Genomic DNA, 23,694 nt, shown 5'->3' with positions numbered 1-23,694 from the left:
CTGAGCACCTTCCTCCCCCTCCTCCTTCTCCCCCTCCTCCTTCTCCCCCCTCCTCCTTCTCCCCCTCCTCCTTCTCCCCCTCCTCCTTCTCCCCCTCCTCCTTCTCCCCCTCCTCCTTCTCCCCCTCCTCCTTCTCCCCCTCCTCCTTCTCCCCCTCCTCCTTCTCCCCCTCCTCCTTCTCCCCCTCCTCCTCCTCCCTGGCTCCACCTCAGGGAGGCCACAGCTCGAGGGCAGAGCTGTGGTGGGCACCAGAGAGCTCCAGCACCAGTGCCGCTGCCTGCCCTCCATGCCTCAGCTTGGGCCCTCCTTGGGGGTGGGCTGAGCCCCTTTCTCCTCCCTCTCCTCCTCTTCCTCCTCCCTCTCCTCCTCCCTCTCCTCCTCCCTCTCCTCCTCCCTCTCCTCCTCCCTCTCCTCCTCCCTCTCCTCCTCCCTCTCCTCCTCCCTCTCCTCCTCCTTCTCCTCCTCCCTCTCCTCCTCCCTCTCCTCCTCCCTCTCCTCCTCCCTCTCCTCCTCCCTCTCCTCCTCCCTCTCCTCCTTCCTCTCCTCCTCCTTCCTCTCCTCCTCCTTCCTCTCCTCCTCCCTCTCCTCCTCCCTCTCCTCCTCCCTCTCCTCCTCCCTCTCCTCCTCCCTCTCCTCCTCCCTCTCCTCCTCCCTCTCCTCCTCCCTCTCCTCCTCCCTCTCCTCCTCCCTCTCCTCCTCCCTCTCCTCCTCCTCCTCCCCAGCTCCACCTCAGGCAGGCCACAGCTCGAGGGCAGAGCTGTGGTGGGCACCAGGGAGCTCCAGCGCCGCCGCCTGCCCTCCGCGCCCCGGCTCAGGCCCTCCTTGGGGGTGGGCTGAGCCCCTTCCTCCTCCCCCCTTAAACCCAGGTCCTTGTAGCATCCCCCCCCTCACCCCCCCCAGCTGGCAGGGGGGCAGCAGGAGACTGTTTTGGTGCCATCACTCAAGGGCTAACTCCAGATGTTCTTCACCAGCATCTTCGAGGCACCACCAGGTGCCAAGGACCTTCGGACCTGGCTCTGGCCTTCAACCACTGCCCAGTGCCTGGGCCTGGGGGGAGGGGGTTTCAGCTTGGGGGCTGGGGGGGGGGGAAGGGAAGGAAGTGGTTTCCAAACCCCTCTGTGACCTATGGCTGCTATGAAAACCTCCCCCCCGCCCCCAGCACCCCCCCCCAGGGACCCCAGCGTGGGCACAGAGCTGGCTTCTGGCTGCAGGCAGCTCCCCCTCCTCCTCCTCCTCCTCCTCCTCAGCTCTTGCCACAACCCAGGGAGAATCTGGCCCTGAGGAGCAGCAGAAAGGTTGAGTTCTTCCCTCCCCACCCCCCCCACCCCAAGAGTGCTTCCCCAGCTGCCAAGCTGTGCCCCAGGCCCCCCCTCCCCCCCTCCAGCAGCACCTCCAAGGGGCTCTGCCCCACGCTGCTCAGGGCTGGGGGGCTGTGGCTTGCAGGCAGAGCAGCTTCAGAGGTCCCTCAGGGTCCCATCCTGCACCTGCAGCCAGCTTTGGGGGGGGGGGAGGGAGGGAAAGGACTTGAGGGGCTTGGGGGGGGGGTCAGGGAGGCTCTGAACTAAGGTCCCGTTGGGAGCTGGTGGTCCCCAGGGGGGGGCTGCAGAAGCTTTTGCCCTCCCTTGGCTTTGGTAAGGTCACAAAATACCTCCTGGAATCCCTCTGAAGTCTCTTTTGTGTCCCTCGGGGTCTTCCTGCTGAGCTGGGGGGGTCGAGGAGGGGGGGGGAGTTGGTCTCCTAGGGTCCTGAAGTTGGGGGAGGGCAAGGTTGGGGGCCCAGGGGCTGCCAAAGGTCACCCCCCAGGGGCTGGGTGGGCAAGGGGGGGTCCAAACCTCACCCTAAGGAGCTGGGTAGGCAAGGGGGGGTCCAAACCTCCCCCTAAGGAGCTGGGTGGGCAAGGGGGGGGGTGTCCAAATCTCACCCCCAAGGGGCTGGGTGGGCAAGGGGGGGTCTGTGAGTGACTGAGCAGCACCAGAAGCTCCTTCCCACCCCCTCCCCGCCCCCCCCAGCATAGTTTGGCCTCCAGCTCAGCGTTGAGGCACAGGGGAAACAGTGATGAGTGGCTGGGGGGGGTCAGATCCCGGTGGAGAAAGTCCAAGGGGGGGGGGGGGGGGGGGGAGAGGGTTTTGGGGTGAAATTCAGCTTTATTGGCTCAGCCAAGTCCTCCTCCTGGCAGGGGGGGGCAGCAGGCACCGAGAGTGGGGACCCCTCCTGCTCCCCCCAACCCCGGCGCCACGCAGGTCCTGGCTCCCGGCGGGAGCTGGGCACAGAGCCCCCCCCAGGAAGGAGCCAAGGAGGGGGAATTGGGGGGGGGGAGGGGGGAGCCTGAGGCTTGTGGCCCTCAGCTCCGTGCTCCTGGGGCCCCGGCTCGGGCTCCCAAGCTCTGCCCGGGGGTCCCTGCCGGCCCCGCAGCGCCCCCCCGCGGAGCCCTCAGTCACCGCCGGCGGCTGGGCTGGAGGCAGCCTGCGGGGAAGCAAAGCTGAGAGCTGGGAGGGCTCCGACCCCCCCCCAGCCCCCAGGGAGCTGCAGCTCAGCTGGCAGCACCCCCGGGCCCGGGGCTGGGGCTGGGGAGGGGAAGGGAGGCAAATAGCTGGGGGGAGGGGGAGGCTGGCTGGCAGAAGCTGCTCTCGGTGACCTCCAGGCCGGGCAGCTGCTTGGAGCCCTTCCTCTGCTCCTGCAGGGGGCAGAGCTCAGCCCAGCGGAGCCCCAGCGGCTCAGCAGATCCCCCAGCAGATCCTCCGGGTTCTCAGCAGATCCCCAGCAACTCAACAGAACCCCCAGCGGCTCAGCAGATCCCTAGCAGATCAGCAGATCCCCAGCAGATCCCCCAGCGGCTCAGCAGGTTCCCCCACAGCTGAGCAGATCCCCGGCAGCTCAGCAGATCCCCAGCAGATCCTCCAGGTGCTTGGCAGACCCCCAGCAGCTCAGTAGCTCCCCATAGCGGCTCAGCAGCTCCCTCAGCAGCTCCCTCAGCAGCTCAGCAGATCCCCAGAAGATCCTCCAGGTGCTCAGCAGATCCCAAGCAGCTCAGCAGAACCCTAGCAGAGCAGTAGATCCCCCCTGCAACTAACAGGATCCCCCAGCAGCCCAGCGGATCCCCAGCAGCTCAGCAGATCCCCCAGCAGCCCAGCAGATCCCCCAGCAGCCCAGCGGATCCCCAGCAGCCCAGCGGATCCCCGGCAGCTCAGTGGATCCCCCAGCAGCTCAGCGGATCCCCAGCAGCCCAGCAGATCCCCAGCAGCTCAGTGGCTCCCCAGCAGCCCAGCGGATCCCCAGCAGCCCAGCAGATCCCCAGCAGCCCAGTGGATCCCCAGCAGCCCAGCAGATCCCCGGCTGAGCTGACCTGGGGGGCAGGGATCATGGGGGTGGTGTCCTGGGCAGGGCAGTGCAGGGCTCCCAGGTCTGGAAGCAAGGAGCTGAGCTCAGGGCTGCTGCCAGGGAGGGCTCCAGGCCAGGGGGCACAGAGTGCCCTTCCCTTTCCCCTTCCCTTCCCCCTTCCCTTCCCCCCCTTCCCTTCCCCCCTTCCCTTCCCTTTCCCCTTCCCTTTCCCCTTCCCTTTCCCTCTTCCCTTCCCCCCTTCCCTTCCCCCCTTCCCTTCCCTTTCCCCTTCCCTTCCCTCCTTCCCTTCCCTCCTTCCCTTCCCCCCTTCCCTCTCCCCCGTCCCACTCCCCCCGTTCCCGTTCCCTTCCCTCTCCCCCTTCCCTTTCCCCTTCCCTTCCCCCCGGGGCAGGGGGATGCAGGAGCTGCTCCCCAGGGCTCCCTTCCCCTGCTCCCGGCTGGCCTTGGGGCTGGCCCTGGCTCACCGGAGGAGTCGCTGGCGGCGGCGGCTTGGTCCTGGCTGCCTGCGGGGCCAGGGCAGAGGTGGGAGGTGAGGGCGGGGGGGGGCTCCGGGGGGCTTCACTGGAAGCCCAGGGAGACCCTCCCGGGGCAGGGGGAGGTGGGGTGGGGGGTCCGGGTTAGAGCAGAGAAGCAGTCATTGAGGGGGGGAGAGGGCAGAGGTGGCACTAGGGGGGCAGGGGTGGCACCGGCAGGGGCAGAGGTGGCACCGGGAGGGGCAGGGGTGGCACCAAGGGAGGCAGGAGTGGCACCAAGAGGGGCAGGGGTGGCACCAAGGGGGGCAGGGGTGGCACCAAGAGGGGCAGGGGTGGTACTGGGAGGGGCAGAGGTGGCACCAGGAGTGGCAGAGGTTGCACCAGGGGGGCAGAGGTGGCACCAGGAGGGGCAGAGCTGGCACCAAGAGGGGCAGGGGTGGCACCAAGGGGGCAGAGGGGGCACCAGGAGGGGCAGGGGTGGCACCAGGAGGGACAAAGGTGGCACCAGGAGGGACAGAGGTGGCACCAAGGGGGCAGAGGTGGCACCAAGAGGGGCAGGGGTGGCACCAGGGGGGGCAGAGGTTGCACCAGGGGGGCAGAGGTGGCACCGGGAGGGGGGGAGGTCCGGGTGGGGGAGGGTCCTGCTGGGGAAGGGTCCTGCTGGGTCTCACCTCTGCCCTTGCTCCTCCTGTACCTGAGGAAGAGCAGCAGCAGGGCTGGCAGCACGAAGAGGGCAGGGGCCCAGTACCTGATGGGGACCCCTGAGGGGGGCACAGAGAGAGAGGAGCTGGGGGGGGGGGCGGTGGGCACCCGGGGGTGGGGGGGTGCTGGGGTGGGGAGGGGGATTCGGCCCCTCCCGAGGCGCCGGCAGCTCCCTGCCACTCACCGGCTGTGTGCCCCGGGGCTGGCCGGGGGCTGGGGCCGGGGTCCCCGCTCCGGGGGGGGCTCGGGGGGGCTGCTGGCAGCTCGGCCTCACGGCCGGGGGCCGCGGTGGGGTCTCCCCTGGGGTCTCCCCCGGGGTCTCCCGTGGGCTCCGGGCCCTGGGGGTGCTGGGCGGTGCTGAGCTGCCCTGGATCCTCCCCCCTGCAGGCCGAGGGCTGGGGGGGGGGGGGGGGGGGGGGCAGGAGGGGCTCAGGTCCTGCCCCCCCGGGGGGCGCAGAAGCGATGCGGCCGCGGGGCTGGGGGCTGCCCCACCCCGGAGCCACGCCCGGGGCGGGGCCGCTGCCCTGCGGGCTGAGAGCTGGGCTCGGGTGGGCACAGCCCAGCAGCCACCCAGGGCTGGGGGGCACTGGGGGGGCGCAGCACGGCTCGGGGGGGCATGGCACTGGGGGGCACAGCATGGCACTGGGGGGCACAGCACAGCTCGGGGGGGGCACAGCATGGCACTGGGGGGCACAGCACAGCTCGGGGGGGGCACAGCATGGCACTGGGGGGGCAGCATGGCACTGGGTGGCACAGCACCGCTCGAGGGGGGGCACAGCATGGCATTGGGGGGGGCAGCATGGCACTGGGTGGCACAGCACAGCTCGGGTGGGGCACATCATGGCACTGGGGGGGCACAGGATGGCACTGGGGGGGCACAGCACCGCTCGGGGGGGGCACAGCATGGCACTGGGGGGGCACAGCACGGCTCGGGGGGGGCACAGCATGGCACTGGGGGGGCACAGCACCGCTCGGGGGGGGGCACAGCATGGCACTGGGTAGCACAGCACCGCTCGGGGGGGGGCACAGGATGGCACTGGGGGGGGCAGCATGGCACTGGGGGGCACAGCACCGCTCGGGGGGGGGGCACAGGATGGCACTGGGAGGGGGCAGCACGGCACTGGGGGGGCACAGCATGGCATAGGTGAGTCCAGTCCCCCCCCCCCCCGGCAGCCCCAGCCAAGGAATCTTTGCCCCCTTCCCCCCCCCCCATCCTGCCCTCCCTCCAAGCCTCCCCCCGGGACGGCTCCAGGGGCCTCCACCTTCCCCCCGACCCTTCTTCCTCTTCCTTCTCCTAGCCCCGGAGGTGGGGAGCAGCCCCCAGCCCCCTCCTCCCCAGCTCCCCCTCACTCAGCAGCCCCCTCCCCAGCCCTCCCCCCCCCCTCACCAGCCCGGGAGCAGAGCACCGCGATGCAGATCCAGCCCCTGCCGGCAGCTCCTGGCTCCATCCTCTGCCTCCCCAAACCTTCCCCGGACCCCCCCCCCGGACCCCCCCTCCCCGACCTTGCGATGGTTTCCTTCCCCTTTCTGCCTTACCAACGGCCTCCAGGGGGGGTGCTGAGCGGGCAGGATCCAACCCCGGGCAGGGGGGGGAAGGGGCTGCCCGGCCCGGGGGGGGGGGGGAGAGACCCCCAGCCCTGGAGGTCTCTTCCCCAGCCCTGCGGCCCTGGCACTTGGGGGGCAGGGTTTGGTTGCCCCCCCCGGGCGGGGGTTGGGTTGATGTGGGAGAGGAGGAGCCCAGAAGGCTTTTCCAGCCCAAACAGCGCCAGGAGCCCAGGGCTGGAGACCCCTCCCCACCCCCCACCCCCCACCCCCCCACCCCGGGGTGGGTGCAGGAGGAGCTGCTCCAGCCCTGCCCCCAGCTCCCTGCGGGCTGCTCCCGGGGGGGGGCAGCACCGCGGCCCCAGAGCCTGGCCCCGGCTGGAGAGGGGGCTGGAAGGGACCTCCAGAGATCCACTCAGCTGCTGGGGATCTGCTGGGGATCTGCTGAGCTGCTGGGGATCTGCTGAGCTGCTGGGGGAGGGTGCAGGAGGAGCTGCTGCTCCCTGGGGCCAGCAGCACTGCCCCAGAGCCTGACCCAGGCTGGGGAGGAGGTTTAGAGTCCCAGGATGCAAGGAGCTGGAAGGGACCTCCAGAGATCCACTCAGCTGTTGGGGATCCACTTAGCTGCTGGGGGTCTGCAGGGGAGCTGCTGAGCTGCTAGGGAGCTGCTGAGGATCCACTCAGCTGCTACAGATCTGCTCAGCTGCTGGGGATCTACTGAGGGGCTAGGGAGCTGCTGAGCTGCTGGGGAGCTGCTGGGGATCCACTCAGCTCCTGGGGATCTGCTCGGCTGGTGGGGATCTGCTGGGGATCCACTCAGCTGCTGGGGGAGCTGCTGAGCTGCTGGGGATCTGCTGGGGATCTGCTGGGGATCAGCTGAGCTCCCGGGGATCAGCTGAGCTCCCGGGGATCTGCTGGGGATCCACTCAGCTGCTGGGGATCAGCTGAGCTCCCAGGGATCTGCTGGGGATCCACTCAGCTGCTGGGGGTCTGCTGAGCTGCTGGGGGATCTGCTGGGGGATCTGCTGAGCTGCTGGGGGATCTGCTGAGCTGCTGCCCAGAGCCTTGCCCAGGCTGGGCAGGGGAGTTGTAGTCACCAGCTGGGAAGGGCTGGAAGGGATCTCCAGCGATCCTCCACTCCCCGAGCCCACCACAGCCATCAACCCTCCCCCCCCGGGCCCCCCTCCCCCCGGGCTCCCCTCCCCCCCCCCCGGGCCGGGCTCGCAGGTTCCAGCTCCAGAGGGCTCTGCGGAAGGAGGCTGCAGGACAGAGTCGCCGCCAGGGGAAGCCCTGGGCTGGGTTTGTGCCCTGCTGAGGGCTCTGCTCTCCCCCACACCAAGCTCCTCAGCCGGCTGCAAACCTCCACCAGCAACCCCAGGACCCCCGGGAGGGGGCTGGGGAGGGGGCTGGAAGGGCATCGATGCCAGGCTGGGTTCCTCCGCGGGGAGCTGAGCTGCAGCCCGGCTCCAGCAGCCCCCGGAGGGCTCTCCGGGGCCAGGCAACATCAAAGGCAGCTTAGGTTTCAGCCCTGAATTATTCACCAGCGGTGCAGGAGAGACAAAGAGCAGGGGGGGAGGGGAGGGGGGGAGGGGAAGCAGCTCCCCCTGGCTGCCCCCTGGCACTGCCAGGCTGCTGCCAAGCTGAGGACTCAGAGCTGCCCCTCCAAGACCTGCAGGGAGGCTGCAGAGGGTCTGGGACAGGAAAGGGTTGGGAGCTGAGGCAGAGGAGGGACAGAGTGGAGCTGAGGGAGAAGTTGTGCAGTGCCAGGGTGGGTGAGAGCCTGGCACAGGCTGCCCCAGGGCAGGCTGGGGATGGCTCCTCCCTGGGGGGTGCTCAGGGCCAGGCTGGATGAGGCCTTGGGCAGCTGAGCCTAGCTCAGAGGCGTTGGAGGTTGGAGCAGAGGAGCTCTGAGCTCCCTTCCACCCTGAGCCTTCCTGTGCTGGTCTGGAGCCCATCCTGGCCCAGGAGCACCTTGGGACTGGCACCTCCAGGGCATCCTCCAGGAAGGATGCTGAGCCCCAAGCCCTCCCTGCCCCCTCCCCAGGCAGGCCAGGGGGCAAAGGAGCTGCTTCCCTCTCTGCTCTGCCCTGGGCAGCTCTGTGGTGCTGCAGCCCAGCTGGAAGGGGATGGGGGGAGGGTTGGAAATGTGCTTGGAGCAGCCTGGGGAGGGGCTTGGAAAGAGCTCCAAGGATGGAGCTGGGGCTGCTGCCCTCCCCCCACCCAGTGCTGGGAGGCTGAGAGGGGAGCCAGCAGCACCAGGGACCAAGGGCTGAGGGAGGTGGAACTCCTGAAGCCAGGGAGGGAAAGCAAGGGGGAGGGAGAGGAGGAGGAGAGGAAGGAAGGGAGGGAGGGGAGGAGGAGAGGAAGGGAGGGAGGGAGGGGAGGAGGAGAGGAAGGAAGGGAGGGAGAGGAGGAGGAGAGGAAGGAAGGGAGGGAAAGGAGGAGGAGAGGAAGGAAGGGAGGGAGAGGAGGAAGAGAGGAAGGAAGGGAGGGAGAGGAGGAAGAGAGGAAGGAAGGGAGGGAGGGGAGGAGGAGAGGAAGGAAGGGAGGGAGGGGAGGAGGAGAGGAAGGAAGGGAGGGAGGGGAGGAGGAGAGGAAGAAAGGGAGGGAGGGGAGAGGAGAAGGAGGGAGGGGAGAGGAGAAGGAGGGAGGGGAGAGGAGAAGGAGGGAGGGGAGAGGAGAAGGAGGGAGTGAGGGGAAAGGAAAAGGAGGGAGGTCACAGCAGTGCTGGGGCAGGGCTGGAAGCTCTCTGCTGGGAGGCTCCAGGCTGGCAGAGTTCAGCCTGGAGGAGCAGAAGGCTGCAGGGAGACCTCCTGGAGAGCTTCCAGAGCTGAGCAGAGAGCTGGGGACAGAGCTGGGAGCAGGGCAGGAGCAGGGGAGATGGTTTGGAAGTGCCAGAGGGGAGAGGGAGAGGGCAGAGGAGGAGCAATTGGTGCTGCTGAGGCTGGGCAGAGCCTGGCCCAGGCTGCCCAGGGGGGGTTGGGAGCTGCCCCCCAGGGCTGTCCCCAGCCCAGCTCAGCCTGGCTTGGGGCTGCCCCTGGGGGCTGCTCTGGGTGGCCCTTTGGAGCTGCCTTGAAGCCCCTCCAGGACTCTCTGAGCAGCACAGGGAGCAGCAGGCTCCACCCTGCAGCAGGCTGCAGCCCTGGGGAGCTTGCAGGACCCTTTTTGGGGGGGGGGGGGGGGAGGAGGGCCAAGGGCAGAGTGACCTTGCCCTGGCCTGGGCCTTGCTCCTGGGGGTGGGGGTTGGGGGGGAGGTGGTTTGGTTGCATTGCAGCAACTCTTCCCTGCAAGCAGCTGAGGCAGGTTGCCCTGCAGCACTGAAAGGAGGAAGCTGGGCTGGGGGTGACACCAACTCTGCTCTCTCTCTTCCCCTGCCCCAAGGCTGAGCCAGCTCCTGGCAGCAGCCTTCCCCCCTCGCTGCACCTTTATCTCCCTGCCCCTCAGCCTCAGCAGCTCAGCCCAGTTAGGCTGGGACTATAAAGCACTTCCCAGCTATGGGAAGGGGCTTGGGAAAGCTTTCCCAGCCCTGAGCCTTTGTCCAGGGCCACCTCCAGCAGCCCCACGCTGGGGATTGCTGCAGGGGAGCTGCCCTGGGCAGGGGGTGGCCAGGGGCTGCCTCACCCCCTCCCCAAAATCCACCTCTAAATGGTCCTGCAGGGGCAGCTCCAGCTCCTTGCAGCAGCAGCAGCAGGGGACAAGGGGGCGGAAAAGTCTGAGGGGGACAGGGGCAGGGTCCTGAGCTCCCACTGGCACCAGTGCAAGGCTGGGGCTGGGGCTGGGGTCAGGGCTGGGGCTGGGGTTGAGGTTAGGGATGGGCCTGGGGCTGGAGTTGGGGCTGGGCCTGGGGTTGGGGATGGGGCTGAGGCTGGGGTCAGGGTTGGGGCTGGGTTTAGGGTTGGGGCTGAGGCTGGGGTCAGGTTTGGGGCTGGAGTTAGGGATGGGGCTGAGGCTGGGGTCAGGTTTGGGGCTGGGGTCAGGTTTGGGGCTGGGGTTAGGGTTGGGGCTGAGGCTGGGGTCAGGTTTGGGGCTGGGGTCAGGTTTGGGGCTGGGGTTAGGGTTGGGGCTGAGGCTGGGGTCAGGTTTGGGGCTGGGGTCAGGTTTGGGGCTGGGGTCAGGGATGGGACTGGGGTTGGGGTTGGGGTTGGGGCTGGGGCTGAGGCTGGGGATGGGGCTGGGGTCAGGGCTGAGGCTGGGGTCAGGTTTGGAGCTGAGGCTGGGGTTAGGGCTGGGGCTGAGGCTGGGGTTAGGGCTGGGCTCAGCCCCGAGGGGATTGCAGAAGTTTCTTCACCCCTTGGGCCAGAGCAGAGGTTTTGTAACCAGCTCCAGGGCAGAGGTTGCCACTTCCACCCCTTCTGGTCCTTTCCCCCTGCTGCTGAAGCCATTGGGTCACCAGCTGGGGACTCTGGTGGCCACAGGATGAGGCTCAGCTCCATCACGAGGGGATGGGGCAGGGGGATGGCTGCCTGGGATGGGGAGAGGGGAGAGAGGAGAAGGGCTGAGAGCCACCCAGAGCTCTGTGCTCAGCCCAGGGCTGCCTGGGATGGGGAGAAGGCAGAGAGGAGAAGGGCTGAGAGCCACCCAGAGCTCTGTGCTCAGCCCAGGGCTGCCTGGGATGGGGAGAAGGCAGAGAGGAGAAAGGCTGAGAGCCAGCAGAGGTTGCCATTTCCACCAGTTCTGGTCCTTCCCCCCTGCTGCTGAAGCCATTGGGTCACCAGCTGGGGACTCTGGTGGCCACAGGATGAGCTCAGCTGCTTCAGGAGGGGATGAGGCTGGGGTCCATCAGGAGGGGATGAGGCTGGGGTCCATCAGGAGGGGATGAGGCTGGAGGCCATCAGGAGGGGATGAGTCTCCCCTGGGGTCCACCAGGAGGGGATGAGGCTGGGGTCCATCAGGAGGGGATGAGGCTCAGCTCCATCAGGAGGGGATGAGTCTCCCCTGGGGTCCCTCAGGAGGGGATGAGGCTGGAGGCCATCAGGAGGGGATGAGGCTCCCCTGGGGTCCCTCAGGAGGGGATGAGGCTGGGGTCCATCAGGACGGGATGAGGTTCCCCTGGGGTCCATCAGGAGGGGATGAGGCTGAGGGCCATCAGGAGGGGATGAGGTTCCCCTGGGGTCCCTCAGGAGGGGATGAGGCTGGAGGCCATCAGGAGGGGATGAGGCTCCCCTGGGGTCCATCAGGAGGGGATAAGGCTGGAGGCCATCAGGAGGGGATGAGGCTCAGCTCCATCAGGAGGGGATGAGGCTCAGCTCCATCAGGAGGGGCTGAGGCTGGGGCCCAGTCCTGCTCCAGGGACCCCTCCCAGAGCTGCCCCAGGGCTGCTGGGCTCCTTGCCCTCCTCGGTGCCAGTCCTGTCTCCACTCCTCGTGGCCAGCTGGGGGGTGGTGGCCAGAGCCCTTCTGCTCCCCCCTGACTCCTTCAGCCTCTGCCTGGCCCCCGGCAGCCACAGCCTGGGGAGGCTTCTTGCCTCGCTCCAGCGCCGCTCTGGGCTCCAGCAGCCCTCAGCTTGCTGCTGGGAAGGCTCAGGACCTGCCCCAGGGCTTTGCTGCCACTCCTCAGGGAGCTCTCTGCAGCTGGGGCAGGTGGCACTGGGTCCCTGGTGAGCAGCAGCCTGGCCTGGGCTGCTGCCCTCTGCCTGGGGAGGCTCAAGCCTTGGGCAGCATCACGCTGGCATAGACTGTGGTGGGCTCCTTGCTGGGGCTCTGTGGTGGAGGACAAAGGGGTCAGGGAGGAGGGGGAGGGAAGGAGAGGGTCCTGGGGGTGCCCCATGGCGAGGCCCAGCCAGGCTGAGGACCCTGGGAGGGCAACCACCTCACCTGAGAGAGGGTTGGGTGGCCCTGGGCTGCTGCTGCTGGCTGTGGTGGGAGGTGAGGAGCTCGGGGGGGGAGGGCTGTGGCCAGGGGCTGCCCGGTGGCTGCAGCGTAGATGGTGGTGCAGGAGGGGAGCTTGGCCGGGGGGAGACCTCTCTGCTTCTGCAGGGGGAGGAGAGAGGGGGGAGAGGGGGAGGAGAGGGTGGGGAGGGGGGAGGGAGAGGGTGGGGAGGGGGGAGAGAGAGGGTGGGAAGGGAGTAGGGTGAGGAGTGAAGAGAGGATGGGGAGAGGATGGGGAGAGGGTGGGGAGAGGGTGAGGTGAGGATGAAGAGAGGGTAAGGAGAGGGTGGGGAGGGGGGAGGGAGAGGGTGGGGAGGGAGTAGGGTGAGGAGTGAAGAGAGGATGGGGAGAGGGTGGGGAGAGGGGGAGGTGAGGATGAAGAGAGGGTAAGGAGAGGGTGGGGAGGGGGTGGGGAGGGGGGAGGGAGGGGGGAGGGTGGGGAGAGGGTGGGGAGTGAAGAGAGGATGGGGAAAGAGTGGGGAGAGGATGAAGAGAGGGTAAGGAGGGGGTGGGAAGGGGGAGGGGGGAGGGAAAGGAGTGAAGAGAGGATGGGGAGAGGGTGGGGAGAGGGTGAGGTGAGGATGAAGAGAGGGTAAGGAGGGGGTGGGGAGGGGGGGAGGGGGGAGGGTGAGGAGTGGGGAGTAAAGAGAGGATGGGGAGAGGGTGAGGTGAGGATGAGGAGAGGGTAAGGAGAGGTCAGGGTAAAGAGAGGGTGGGAAGAGGGTGGGGAGTAAAGAGAGGATGGGGAGAGGGTGGGGGCAGGGTGAGGAGAGGGTAAGGCAAGGATGAGGAGAGGGCAGGGAGAGGGTGGCAGCTCAGCAGGGGATGTCCTTCCCTTCCTCCACCCAGGCTCTCAGAGCTCTTTTCCCCCTGAGCAGTGCCAAGGGCCTGGAGCAGCTCCTCTGAGCCAGCCCCAGGGCAGCCTGGGGTCTCCCTGGGGTCTCCCTGGGACCTCCCTGGGCTCTCCCTGGGGCCTCCCTGGAGCCTCCCTGGGGCCTCCCTGGGCTCTCCCTGGGCTCTCCCTGGGACCTCCCTGGGCTCTCCCTGGGCTCTCCCTGGGACCTCCCTGGAGCCTCCCTGGGCTCTCCCTGGGACCTCCCTGGAGCCTCCCTGGGCTCTCCCTGGGACCTCCCTGGAGCCTCCCTGGGCTCTCCCTGGGACCTCCCTGGAGCCTCCCTGGGCTCTCCCTGGAGTCTCCCTGGAGCCTCCCTGGGCTCTCCCTGGGCTCTCCCTGGGACCTCCCTGGGCTCTCCCTGGGCTCTCCCTGGGGCCTCCCTGGGCTCTCCCTGGGCTCTCCCTGGGCTCTCCCTGGGACCTCCCTGGGACCTCCCTGGGGCCTCCCTGGGGCCTCCCTGGGCTCTCCCTGGAGCCTCCCTGGGGCCTCCCTGGGCTCTCCCTGGGCTCTCCCTGGGCTCTCCCTGGGGCCTCCCTGGGGTCTCCCTGGGGTCTCCCTGGGGTCTCCCTGGGCTCTCCCTGGGGCCTCCCTGGGCTCTCCCTGGGCTCTCCCTGGGGTCTCCCTGGGCTCTCCCTGGAGCCTCCCTGGGCTCTCCCTGGGCTCTCCCTGGGACCTCCCTGGAGCCTCCCTGGAGCCTCCCTGGAGCCTCCCTGGGACCTCCCTGGGGTCTCCCCGGGGTCTCCCCAGCTGTGGCTCACCTCTGGGCGCTGCACCTGGGAGTAGATGGTGTGACCCACGCTGTCCTCTGGGGGGGTCAGGCAGGGGTCCTGCTGCTGCCTGCCTGTGGGGGGGGGGAGGAGAAATCACCAAGCAGTGAGGGGAAGGCAGAGCCTTCCCCTCCCCCCTCCCCTCCCCCCTCCTGGGACCCCCTCTGGGCTCCCCAGTTGAAGGCTGGGAGCTACTGGAGCCTGGAGGAGCTGCAGGGGTCCCTCCCAGCTCCCTGCCCCCCACTCCCTGGGGCTGGCTGAGGGCAGCTCCTGTCCTGCAGGGCTCAGCAGCGCCCTCCCGTGGCCAATCCGGCACCCCACGGCCCCCCCCCCCGCGGCACTCACCCACGGGCACGGCCGAAGGGGTCGCCAGGAGGAGCCCAGAGATCAGCAGCACCACCAGGAGGGGCACCAGCACCACCAGCAGCACCAGGAGCCAGGTGCTGAGCCCAGAGCTGCCTGGGGATGGGGAGAAGGGAGAGGGGAGAAGGGCTGAGAGCCACCCAGAGCTCTGTGCTCAGCTCAGGGCTGCCTGGGGATGGGGAGAAGGGAGAGGGGAGAAGGGCTGAGAGCCACCCAGAGCTCTGTGCTCAGCCCAGGGCTGCCTGGGATGGGGAGAGAGGAGAGAGGAGAAGAGCTGAGAGCCACCCAGAGCTCTGTGCTCAGCCCAGGGCTGCCTGGGGATGGGGAGAAGGGAGAGAGGAGAAGGGCTGAGAGCCACCCAGAGCTCTGTGCTCAGCCCAGAGCTGCCTGGGGATGGGGAGAGAGGAGAAGGTAGAAGGGCTGAGAGCCACCCAGAGCTCTGTGCTCAGCCCAGGGCTGCCTGGGGATGGGGAGAGAGGAGAGAGGAGAAGGGCTGAGAGCCACCCAGAGCTCTGTGCTCAATCCAGGGCTGCCTGGGGATGGGGAGAGAGGAGAGAGGAGAAGGGCTGAGAGCCACCCAGAGCTCTGTGCTCAGCCCAGGGCTGCCTGGGGATGGGGAGAAGGGAGAGAGGAGAAGGGCTGAGAGCCACCCAGAGCTCTGTGCTCAGCCCAGGGCTGCCTGGGGATGGGGAGAAGGGAGAGAGGAGAAGGGCTGAGAGCCAGCAGCAGCATCCAGAGCTGGGCAGGAGGAGCTGCTTGGAGGGAGAGCCTGCAGCTCTTCACCTAATTTGGGGCTGATTGTTTTGGTAGGGCAGGAAATGGGGGCAGGAAATGCCTCCAGCCAGCCAAAGAGAGTGAAACCCTGCTGGGGGGGGGCAGATAAAAGGCCTCAGAACATCTCTGGAGGCTCTGTGGGTGCCCTGCAGGAGGGGCAGCAGCCCCTGGGCACAGCACCCTGGGCCCTGGGCCATGGATGGAGGGGGGAGAGGTTTGGGGGACCCCAGCCCCCCCCTCTTGGAGCAGCTCCAGAGTCACAGATTGGGTTGGGAGGGACCCTCCAAGGCCTGGGGCAGGCAGCAGGGGCAGCCCCAGCCGGAGCAGGCTGCTCAGGGGCCACATCCATCCAGGTGTGCAGGGAGAGGGAGGCTCAGCACCCCCCTGGGCAGCAGCCAAGAGAGCTCAGAGGCTGCCCAGGGAGGTGCTGCAGTCACCACCTCTGCAGCCAGCTGCAGGATGTGGGGGGAGGAGGTGCTGGGGGGGATGTGGTTGAGTGGTGCTGGCTGAGCTGCAGGGAGGAGGTTGGGAGCTGCAGGCTGCACCCTGGGTGACCTCTTTGGGAGGCTGCACCCTGGGGGATCCCTTTGGGAGGCTGGGCCCTGGGTGACCTCATTAGGGGGCTGCACCCTGGGGGATCCCTTTAGGGGGCTGCACCCTGGGTGACCTCTTTGGGGGGCTGCACCCTGGGGGATCCCTTTAGGGGGCTGGGCCCTGGGTGACCTCTTTGGGAGGCTGGATCTTGGGAGATCCCTTTGGGAGGCTGGAGCCTGGGGGACCCACAGGCTTGGGGGGGGTGAGGAGGTGTCAAGTGGGACCCACAGGCTCTGGGGGAGGGGGACACAAGTGGGACCCACAGGCTCGGGGGGGGGGTGGGAGGGGGGACCCACAGGCTCCATGGCAGGGGGGGGGACACAAGTGGGACCCACAGGCTCCGTGGGAGGGGGAGGGGCAGGAGCCAGGGCTGCTGCTGTGGGGGCAGGGGAAGTCCTCCTGCAGGGCTGGAGCCAGCTGAGCGCAGCCCAAGCAGCCCCTGGGGGGGAGGAGGGAGAGGGGGAGGGAGGGAGGGAGGGAGAGGGGAAGGGAGGGAGTGAGGAAGGGAGGGACAGAGTGAGGGAGGGAGGGAGTGGGGGAGGGACAGAGGAAGGGAGGGACAGAGTGAGGGAGGGAGGGAGTGGGGGAGGGAGGGAGTGAGGGAGGGAGGGAGAGAGTGGGGGAGGGAGGGAGAGAGGGAGGGAGAGAGTGGGGGAGGGAGGGAGAGAGGGAGGGAGGGAGGGAGAGGGGGAGGGAAGGAGTGGGGGAGGGAAGGAGTGGGGGAGGGAGGGAGGGAGAGAGGGAGGGAAGGAGTGGGGGAGGGAAGGAGTGGGGGAGGGAGAGAGGCAGAGAGGGAGGGAGGCAGAGAGGGAGGGAGGGAGGGAGAGGGGGAGGGAAGGAGTGGGGGAGGGAAGGAGTGGGGGAGGGAAGGAGGGAGGGAGGGAGAGAGGCAGAGAGGGAGGGAGGCAGAGAGGGAGGGAGGGAGGGAGAGGGGGAGGGAAGGAGTGGGGGAGGGACGGAGTGGGGGAGGGAAGGAGTGAGGGAGGGAGAGAGGCAGAGAGGGAGGGAGGCAGAGAGGGAGGGAGGGAGGGAGAGGGGGAGGGAAGGAGTGGGGGAGGGAGGGAGTGAGGGAGGGAGAGAGGCAGAGAGGGAGGGAGGGAGGGAGAGAGGGAGGGAAGGAGTGGGGGAGGGAAGGAGTGGGGGAGGGAAGGAGTGAGGGAGGGAGAGAGGCAGAGAGGGAGGGAGGGAGAGAGGGAGGCAGAGAGGGAGGGAGGGAGGGAAGGAGTGGGGGAGGGAGGGAGCCCGAGGCGGCGGCCAGGGACCGACCTGCCGGCTCCTGGGCGCAGCTGGAGGCGCTGAAGCTGACGCGGAGGCTGCTGACAGGGTTGGTGGCCCTGCAGGAGCAGCTGAGGCTGGAGTTGTGCTGGGGGTAGGAGAGGTGCAGGAGGCTGCCCCGGGGGGAGCAGAGCCCCGGGGGGGTGCAGAGCCCCGGGGGGGTGCAGGCCCAGCCGTAGGAGACGCTGTCCCCCCGCGCCGAGCAGTTCAGGGTCAGGCTGCAGCTGCCGTTGGCCGGCGCCCGGCTCAGGACCTCGATGCTGGGCTGGGACACAGGCTCTGGAGGGAGGGGGAGGAGGAGGAGGAGGAGGAGGGAGAGGGTGGAAGGGGTTGGGCCCCGGAGGGGGAGGAGGCTGACCTCGCCCTGGGGAGTCCCTGCCGGCCTCTCCTGGAGCCGGGGAGGGGGAGAAGGTCTCTGGGGAGTTCTGCTGTGGCCACCTCCCCCCTGCTGTGGCCATCTCCCTCCTTGCCCTCCTGCCGTGGCCACCTCCCCCCTGCTGTGACCATCTCCCTCCTTGCCCTCCTGCCGTGGCCACCTCCCCCCTGCCGTGGCCACCTCCACCCTGCCGTGGCCACCTCCCTCCTGCCGTGGCCACCTCCACCCTGCCGTGGCCACCTCCTCCCTGCTGTGGCCACCTCCCCCCTGCCATGGCCATCTCCCTCCTGCCCTCCTGCTGTGACCATCTCCCTCCTGCTGTGGGCACCTCCCCCCCTGCCGTGGCCACCTCCCCCCTGCCGTGGCCACCTCCCCCCTGCCGTGGGCATCTCCCCCCTGCCGTGGGCACCTCCACCCTGCTGTGGCCACCTCCCCCCTGCCGTGGGCCACCTCCCCCCTGCCGTGGCCACCTCCCCCCTGCCGTGGCCACCTCCCCTCTGCCGTGGCCATCTCCCCTCTGCCGTGGCCACCTCCACCCTGCTGTGGCCACCTCCCCCCTGCCATGGCCACCTCCCCCCTGCCGTGGCCACCTCCCCTCTGCCGTGGCCACCTCCCCCCTGCCATGTCCACCTCCCCCCTGCCATGGCCACCTCCCCCTTGCCGTGGCCACCTCCCCCCTGCCGTGGGCATCTCCCCCCTGCCGTGGCCACCTCCCCCCTGCCGTGGGCCACCCCCTCCCCCCCTCCCCCCTTTTGCCAGGCCTGCTCCCACCCTCCCCCCGGGGGCCGGAGCCTCACCGTAGACCTCCAGCTGGATCTGCCAGACCTCCTCCTGCTGGCCCCTGCTGGTGGCATACTCGTAGAGCTGCCCATCCTGCCTGCTGGTGTTGAGGAGCTCCAGGGAGAAGTCTCTGCTGTGGAACTGAGCCCTGCCCTGCAGGTAGTTGTGGGGCCGGCCCCCGGCGTAGCGCAGCAGCACCTCCTTGCGCCGGGGGTCCCCCGTGTCCCGCTTCCAGGTGGCCTCCCCGAAGCTCAGGCTCAGCTGCTGCAGCTCCAGGGGGATCCTCAGCCTGGTGGCCTTGCCCAGGGTGCCCAGCACCCTCTCCCTCAGGCCGGGAGCTGTGCCTGGAGAGAGGGCGGGGGGGGGGGGAGAGAAAGGGGGGAGGTGGGGGGAGGGAAGAGGTGGGGAGGGAAGGAAGAGGGAGGGAAGAGGGAGGGAAGGAGGGAAGAGGGAGGGAAGAGGGAGGAAGAGGGAGGGAAGAGGGAGGGAGGGAAGGAAGAGGGGGGAAGAGGGAGGGAGGGAAGAGGGGGGGAGGGAAGGAGGGAGGGAAGAGGGAGGGAAGAGGGAGGGAGGGAAGGAGGGAGGGAAGGAGGGAGGGAAGGAGGGAGGGAAGAGGGAGGGAGGGAGGGGTGGAAGGGGGAGAGAGGGAGGGAGGGAGGGAAGGGTGGAAGGGAGAGGGAGGGAGGGAAGGGTGGAGGGGAGAGGGAGGGAGGGAAGGGTGGAAGGGGGAGGGAGAGAAGGGAGGGAGAGAGGGAGGGAGGGAGGGAAGGGAGGGAGGGAAGGGTGGAAGGGGGAGAGAGGGAGGGAGGGAAGGGGGAGGGAGGGAGGGGTGGAAGGGGGAGGGCAGGAAGTGTGACTCCTCTGTGCCCTCAGCCCCGGGCACAGGAGGCTGCTGGTGGCAGGAGGGAGCTGTGGGGGGCGCTGCCAGCCGGGCAGGGACCTCCCTGTGCCGCCCCCAGGGCTTCCCAGCCAGGGATTTCCGTCCCAGCAAGAGTTGGTCTGGGGAAGCCCTCGGAGCTCATCCACCCAAACCCAGCCCCAACCCCTGGCCCCAGGGCTCCAGAACCCCCTCCAGGGCTTGGGGACTCCACCACCTCCCTGGGCAGCCTGGGCCAGGCCTGGGGAAGCCTTCCAGGGGAGAAGTTTCCCCTCGTGGCCAAGCTGAACCTCCCCTGGGGCAACCTGAGGCCATCTCCTCTCCTCCTGGCCCTTGCTCCTTGGGGGAAGAGACCAAACCCTGGCTCCAGCCTCCTCTCAGGGAGGTCTCCCCTCAGCCTCCTCCCCTCCAGCCTCCCCATCCCCAGCTCCCTGTGCTGCTCTTCCCCAGCCCTCTTCCCCAGCCCCTTCCCCACCTTCCTTGCCCTTCCCTGTCCCCTCCACCTCCTCAATGCCCTCCTGGCTCTGAGGAGCCCAACCTTGCCCCCCAGGACTGGAGCTGTGGCCTCCCCAGCCCTCCTCTCCAGCCCCCCTCCCCACCTTCCTTGCCCTTCCCTGCCCCTTCCCCATCCCCAGCTCCCTGTGCTGCTCCTCTCCAGCCCCCTCCCCACCATCCTTGCCCTTCCCTGCCCCTTCCCCATCCCCAGCTCCCTGTGCTGCTCCTCCCCAGCCCTCTTCCCCAGCCCCTTCCCCACCTTCCTTGCCCTTCCCTGTCCCCTCCCCACCTCCTCAATGCCCTCCTGGCACTGAGGAACCCAACCCTGCCCCCCCCCAGGACTGGAGCTGTGGCCTCCCCACCCCCAGGCTGCTCAACCTTTGCCTCTGAAGGGAAACAAAAAGAGGAGGAGCAACCACCAGAAGCTTTGGGGGAGCCCCAGGTCAGCCCTCATGGCTCCAGCACCAGCCCCCACTGTGCCCCCTCTGCCACCCCATCCCTCTCCCTCTCCCTGCAGGTCCTGAGAGCTGCCCCTTGTGGACCCCCAGCAGCTGGGGCTGCCCCACAGCCAACCCCCAACCCCCCCTGGGGGCCGTTTCTGGCTGCCAGCTTCTCAGCCCTGGGTGCTGCTGAGGCAGCTGGAAATGCCCTGCTCAGGTCATGGGAGAAAACCCTGCTGAGAGCCTCCCCTCTGCTGGGAAGTTGACTCAGCTGCAGCAAGGCTGGGGCTGGAAGGGTCCTCAGAGACCTGCCAGAGGTCCTCAGAGGTCCTCAGAGACCTTCCAGAGGTCCCCAGAGGTCCTGAGAGGTCCTCAGAGCCCAGACAGAGGTCCTCAGACCCCTGCCAGAGATCCTCAGAGCCCTGCCAGAGGTCCTCAGAGGTCCTCAGAGACCTTCCAGAGGTCCCCAGAGGTCCTGAGAGGTCCTCAGAGCCCTGCCAGAGGTCCTCAGAGCCCAGCCAGAGGTCCTCAGAGCCCTGCCAGAGGTCCTCAGAGATCCTCAGAGCCCTGCCAGAGGTCCTCAGAGATCCTCAGAGCCCTGCCAGAGGTACTCAGAGCCCTGCCAGAGGTACTCAGAGGTCCTCAGAGCCCAGCCAGAGGTCCTCAGAGCCCAGCCAGAGGTCCTCAGAGCCCTGCCAGAGGTCCTCAGAGCCCTGCCAGAGGTCCTCAGAGATCCTCAGAGCCCTGCCAGAGGTCCTCAGAGCCCTGCCAGAGGTCCTCAGAGCCCTGCCAGAGGTCCTCAGAGATCCTCAGAGCCCTGCCAGAGGTCCTCAGAGATCCTCAGAGCCCTGCCAGAGGTACTCAGAGCCCTGCCAGAGGTCCTCAGAGATCCTCAGAGCCCTGCCAGAGGTCCTCAGAGATCCTCAGAGCCCTGCCAGAGGTACTCAGAGCCCTGCCAGAGGTCCTCAGAGCCCTGCCAGAGGTCCTCAGAGATCCTCAGAGCCCTGCCAGAGGTACTCAGAGCCCTGCCAGAGGTCCTCAGAGTCCTGCCAGAGGTCCTCAGAGCCCTGCCAGAGGTCCTCAGACCTTCAGGCAGGTCTCAGATCATCTGCTCTGGAAGGGCTGGAGGGGGGGAGGTGATCTGCAGCAGCATGGAGAGAGGTCTGGAGGTCGTGAAGACCTGGGGACAGCTCTTGGCTCCCCCCCCCCCAGCTCAAAGAGGGCCTGGGGGCTGCTGGGGAGGGTCCAGGGGAGGCTGGGAAGATGCTGAGGGGACCTGGAGCAAAGGCTGAGAGCTGCCTGGGGCTGAGAGCCTGGAGGAGAGCAGCCCCAGAGGGGAGCTGAAGGCTGGGGGGGGGGCAAGGGGCTGGGGCTGGCAGCTGCCCAGGGGTGCCCAGGGCCAAGGGGCACAGAGTGGAGCCCAGGAGGGGGAAAGCTGTTTGGGGGGAGGCTGCTGGAGGCCTGGAGCAGGCTGAGCCCAGAGAGGTTGTGGAGAGCTCCCAACCCCCCCTGGGCAAGCTGGGGGCAGGGGGGGGGGGGGGGGTGCAGAGGATGCTCTCCAGGGGTTCCCTTCCCACCTCACCTTGCTGACCTCCTGGGTACCACCTCCCAGCCCTCTGCCACCTTGGTGTCCTCCACCCCAGGTCCTCCTCAGCTCCTGAACTCTTTTGCCCTCCCCTCCCGCAGCTCTGTGGCCATCACCTCCCCCTTTGGTCCTCCTCCTCCTCCTCCTCAAGGCTGCAGCACAGCAGGGATGCTCCAGGCAGTCCCCAACCATTCAGCTCCACAGCTTGGGACCTCTCAACTCCCCCAACCCCCCCCCCAAAAACGCCCAAATCACCCCCAAACCCCCCCCCCCCTCCCCCCCCCACAACCTAAACCCTTCCTTACCCCAAAGGTGGCCAAGAGAGAGCAGCAGCCCGAGGCAGACCCTGCAGGCCATGCCGTGGACCACCCCCTCCCCACCGGGAGCTCCTCCTGCTCCGAGCTTGCTCTGTGTCCTGCCGGGGACGAGCTGGGGAGCAGGTGGAGGCAGAGCAGAGAGGCTGCCCCCGGCCGCCTGCTTCCTGTTTTGGGGCAGAATCAGCCTTTTTTTTTTTGGGTCGGGCTCTCGACTTTTCTTTGCCGCCTCCTCGAGTGGGAAGATTCAAAGCAGCAGCTCCGGGGGCAGCCGGCAGGAAGCGGAGAGCTGAGCCGCGGCGCAGCGGCGTCGGAGCGGCCGCCGGGGGAAAGGGCTCCCGGGGGCTGCAGGACATCGCTTCGCCCCTCCCCCAGGGGCAGCCAACCCCCCCCACCCATCAGCCAGCCCCCCCACCCATCGACCAGCCCCCCCACCCATCAGCCAGCCCCCCCACCCATCGACCAGCACCCCCACCCATCGACCAGCCCCCCCCCCCCATCGACCAGCCCCCCCACCCATCAGCCAGCCCCCCCACCCATCGACCAGCACCCCCACCCATCGACCAGCCCCCCCACCCATCGACCAGCCCCCCCCACCCATCAGCCAGCCCCCCTACCCATCGACCAGCCCCCCCCACCCATCGACCAGCCCCCCCACCCATCGACCAGCACCCCCACCCATCAGCCAGCCCCCCCCACCCATCAGCCAGCCCCCCACCCATCGACCAGCACCCCCACCCATCAGCCAGCCCCCCCACCCATCAGCCAGCCCCCCCCACCCATCGACCAGCCCCCCCCCACCCATCAGCCAGCCCCCCCACCCATCGACCAGCCCCCCCCCACCCATCAGCCAACCCCCCCCACCCATCGACCAGCCCCCCCCACCCATCGACCAGCCCCCCCACCCATCGGCCAGCCCCCCCCACCCATCAGCCAGCCCCCCCACCCATCGACCAGCCCCTCCACCCATCGACCAGCCCCCCACCCATCGACCAGCCCCCCCACCCCATCAGCCAGCCCCCCCCACCCATCAGCCAGCCCCCCCACCCATCGACCAGCCCCCCCGCCCATCGACCAGCCCCCCCACCCATCAGCCAGCCCCCCCCACCCATCGACCAGCCCCCCCCACCCATCAGCCAGCCCCCCCCACCCATCGACCAGCCCCCCCACCCATCGACCAGCCCCCCCACCCATCGACCAGCCCCCCCCACCCATCGACCAGCCCCCCCACCCATCGACCAGCCCCCCCACCCATCGACCAGCCCCCCCCCACCCATCGACCAGCCCCCCCACCCATCAGCCAGCCCCCCCCCACCCATCGACCAGCCCCCCCACCCATCAGCCAGCACCCCCACCCATCGACCAGCCCCCCACCCCATCGACCAGCCCCCCCACCCATCAGCCAGCCCCCCCACCCAGCAAGCCAGCCCCCCCACCCATCGACCAGCCCCCCCACCCATCAGCCAGCCCCCCACCCATCGACCAGCCCCCCAACCATCAACCAGCCCCCCTACCCAGCAAGCCAGCCCCCCAACCATCAAGCCAGCTCCCACCCATCAGCCAGCCCCCCCACCCATCAGCCAGCCCCCCCACCCATCGACCAGCACCCCCACCCATCAGCCAGCCCCCCCCATCGACCAGCCCCCCCCACCCATCGACCAGCCCCCCCACCCATCGACCAGCCCCCCCACCCATCAGCCAGCACCCCCACCCATCGACCAGCCCCCCACCCCATCGACCAGCCCCCCCACCCATCAGCCAGCCCCCCCACCCATCGACCAGCCCCCCCCCATCGACCAGCCCCCCATCAAACCAGCCCCCCAACCATCAACCAGCCCCCTACCCATCAAGCCAGCCCCCAACCATCAACCAGCCCCCACCCATCAAGCCAGCCCCCTACCCATCAAGCCAGCCCCCAACCATCAACCAGCCCCCTACCCATCAAGCCAGCCCCCAACCATCAACCAGCCCCCACCCATCAAGCCAGCCCCCTACCCATCAAGCCAGCCCCCAACCATCAACCAGCCCCCACCCATCAAGCCAGTCCCTAACACCAACCCAGCCCCCCACCATCAACCCAGCCCCCCATCAAACCAGCCCCCACCCAGCAAGCTCAGCCCCCCACCCAGCAAGCCAGTCCCCCAGCAAGCCAGCCCCCCACCCAGCAAGCTCAGCCCCCCAACCAGCAAGCTCAGCCCCCCACCAACCCAGTCCCCAACACCAACCCAGCCCCCAC

The 23,694-nt window shown here is 68.8% G+C and overlaps 1 protein-coding gene across 1 annotated transcript; it reads right to left on the bottom strand.

Moving 5' to 3' along the window:
• Positions 1 to 11,698: 11,698 nt before the first annotated feature.
• LOC128899173 (signaling lymphocytic activation molecule-like) lies at positions 11,699 to 21,857 on the bottom strand. The gene is made up of 7 exons (XM_054177517.1): positions 21,836 to 21,857; positions 21,450 to 21,479; positions 17,765 to 18,085; positions 16,583 to 16,870; positions 13,577 to 13,659; positions 11,930 to 12,025; positions 11,699 to 11,755 (listed from the first exon to the last, which is right to left on the bottom strand). Exons 1-7 carry the CDS (start codon positions 21,855 to 21,857, stop codon positions 11,699 to 11,701), a joined length of 897 nt encoding a protein of 298 aa, XP_054033492.1.
• Positions 21,858 to 23,694: the final 1,837 nt, after the last annotated feature.

This window comes from Dryobates pubescens, chromosome 41 (assembly GCF_014839835.1).
Source record: "Dryobates pubescens isolate bDryPub1 chromosome 41, bDryPub1.pri, whole genome shotgun sequence".
In the NCBI taxonomy this organism is placed as follows: Eukaryota; Metazoa; Chordata; class Aves; order Piciformes; family Picidae; genus Dryobates; species Dryobates pubescens.
The sequence above is the reverse complement of the archived record's forward strand: the minus strand, read 5'-3'. Positions and strand labels throughout refer to the sequence as shown.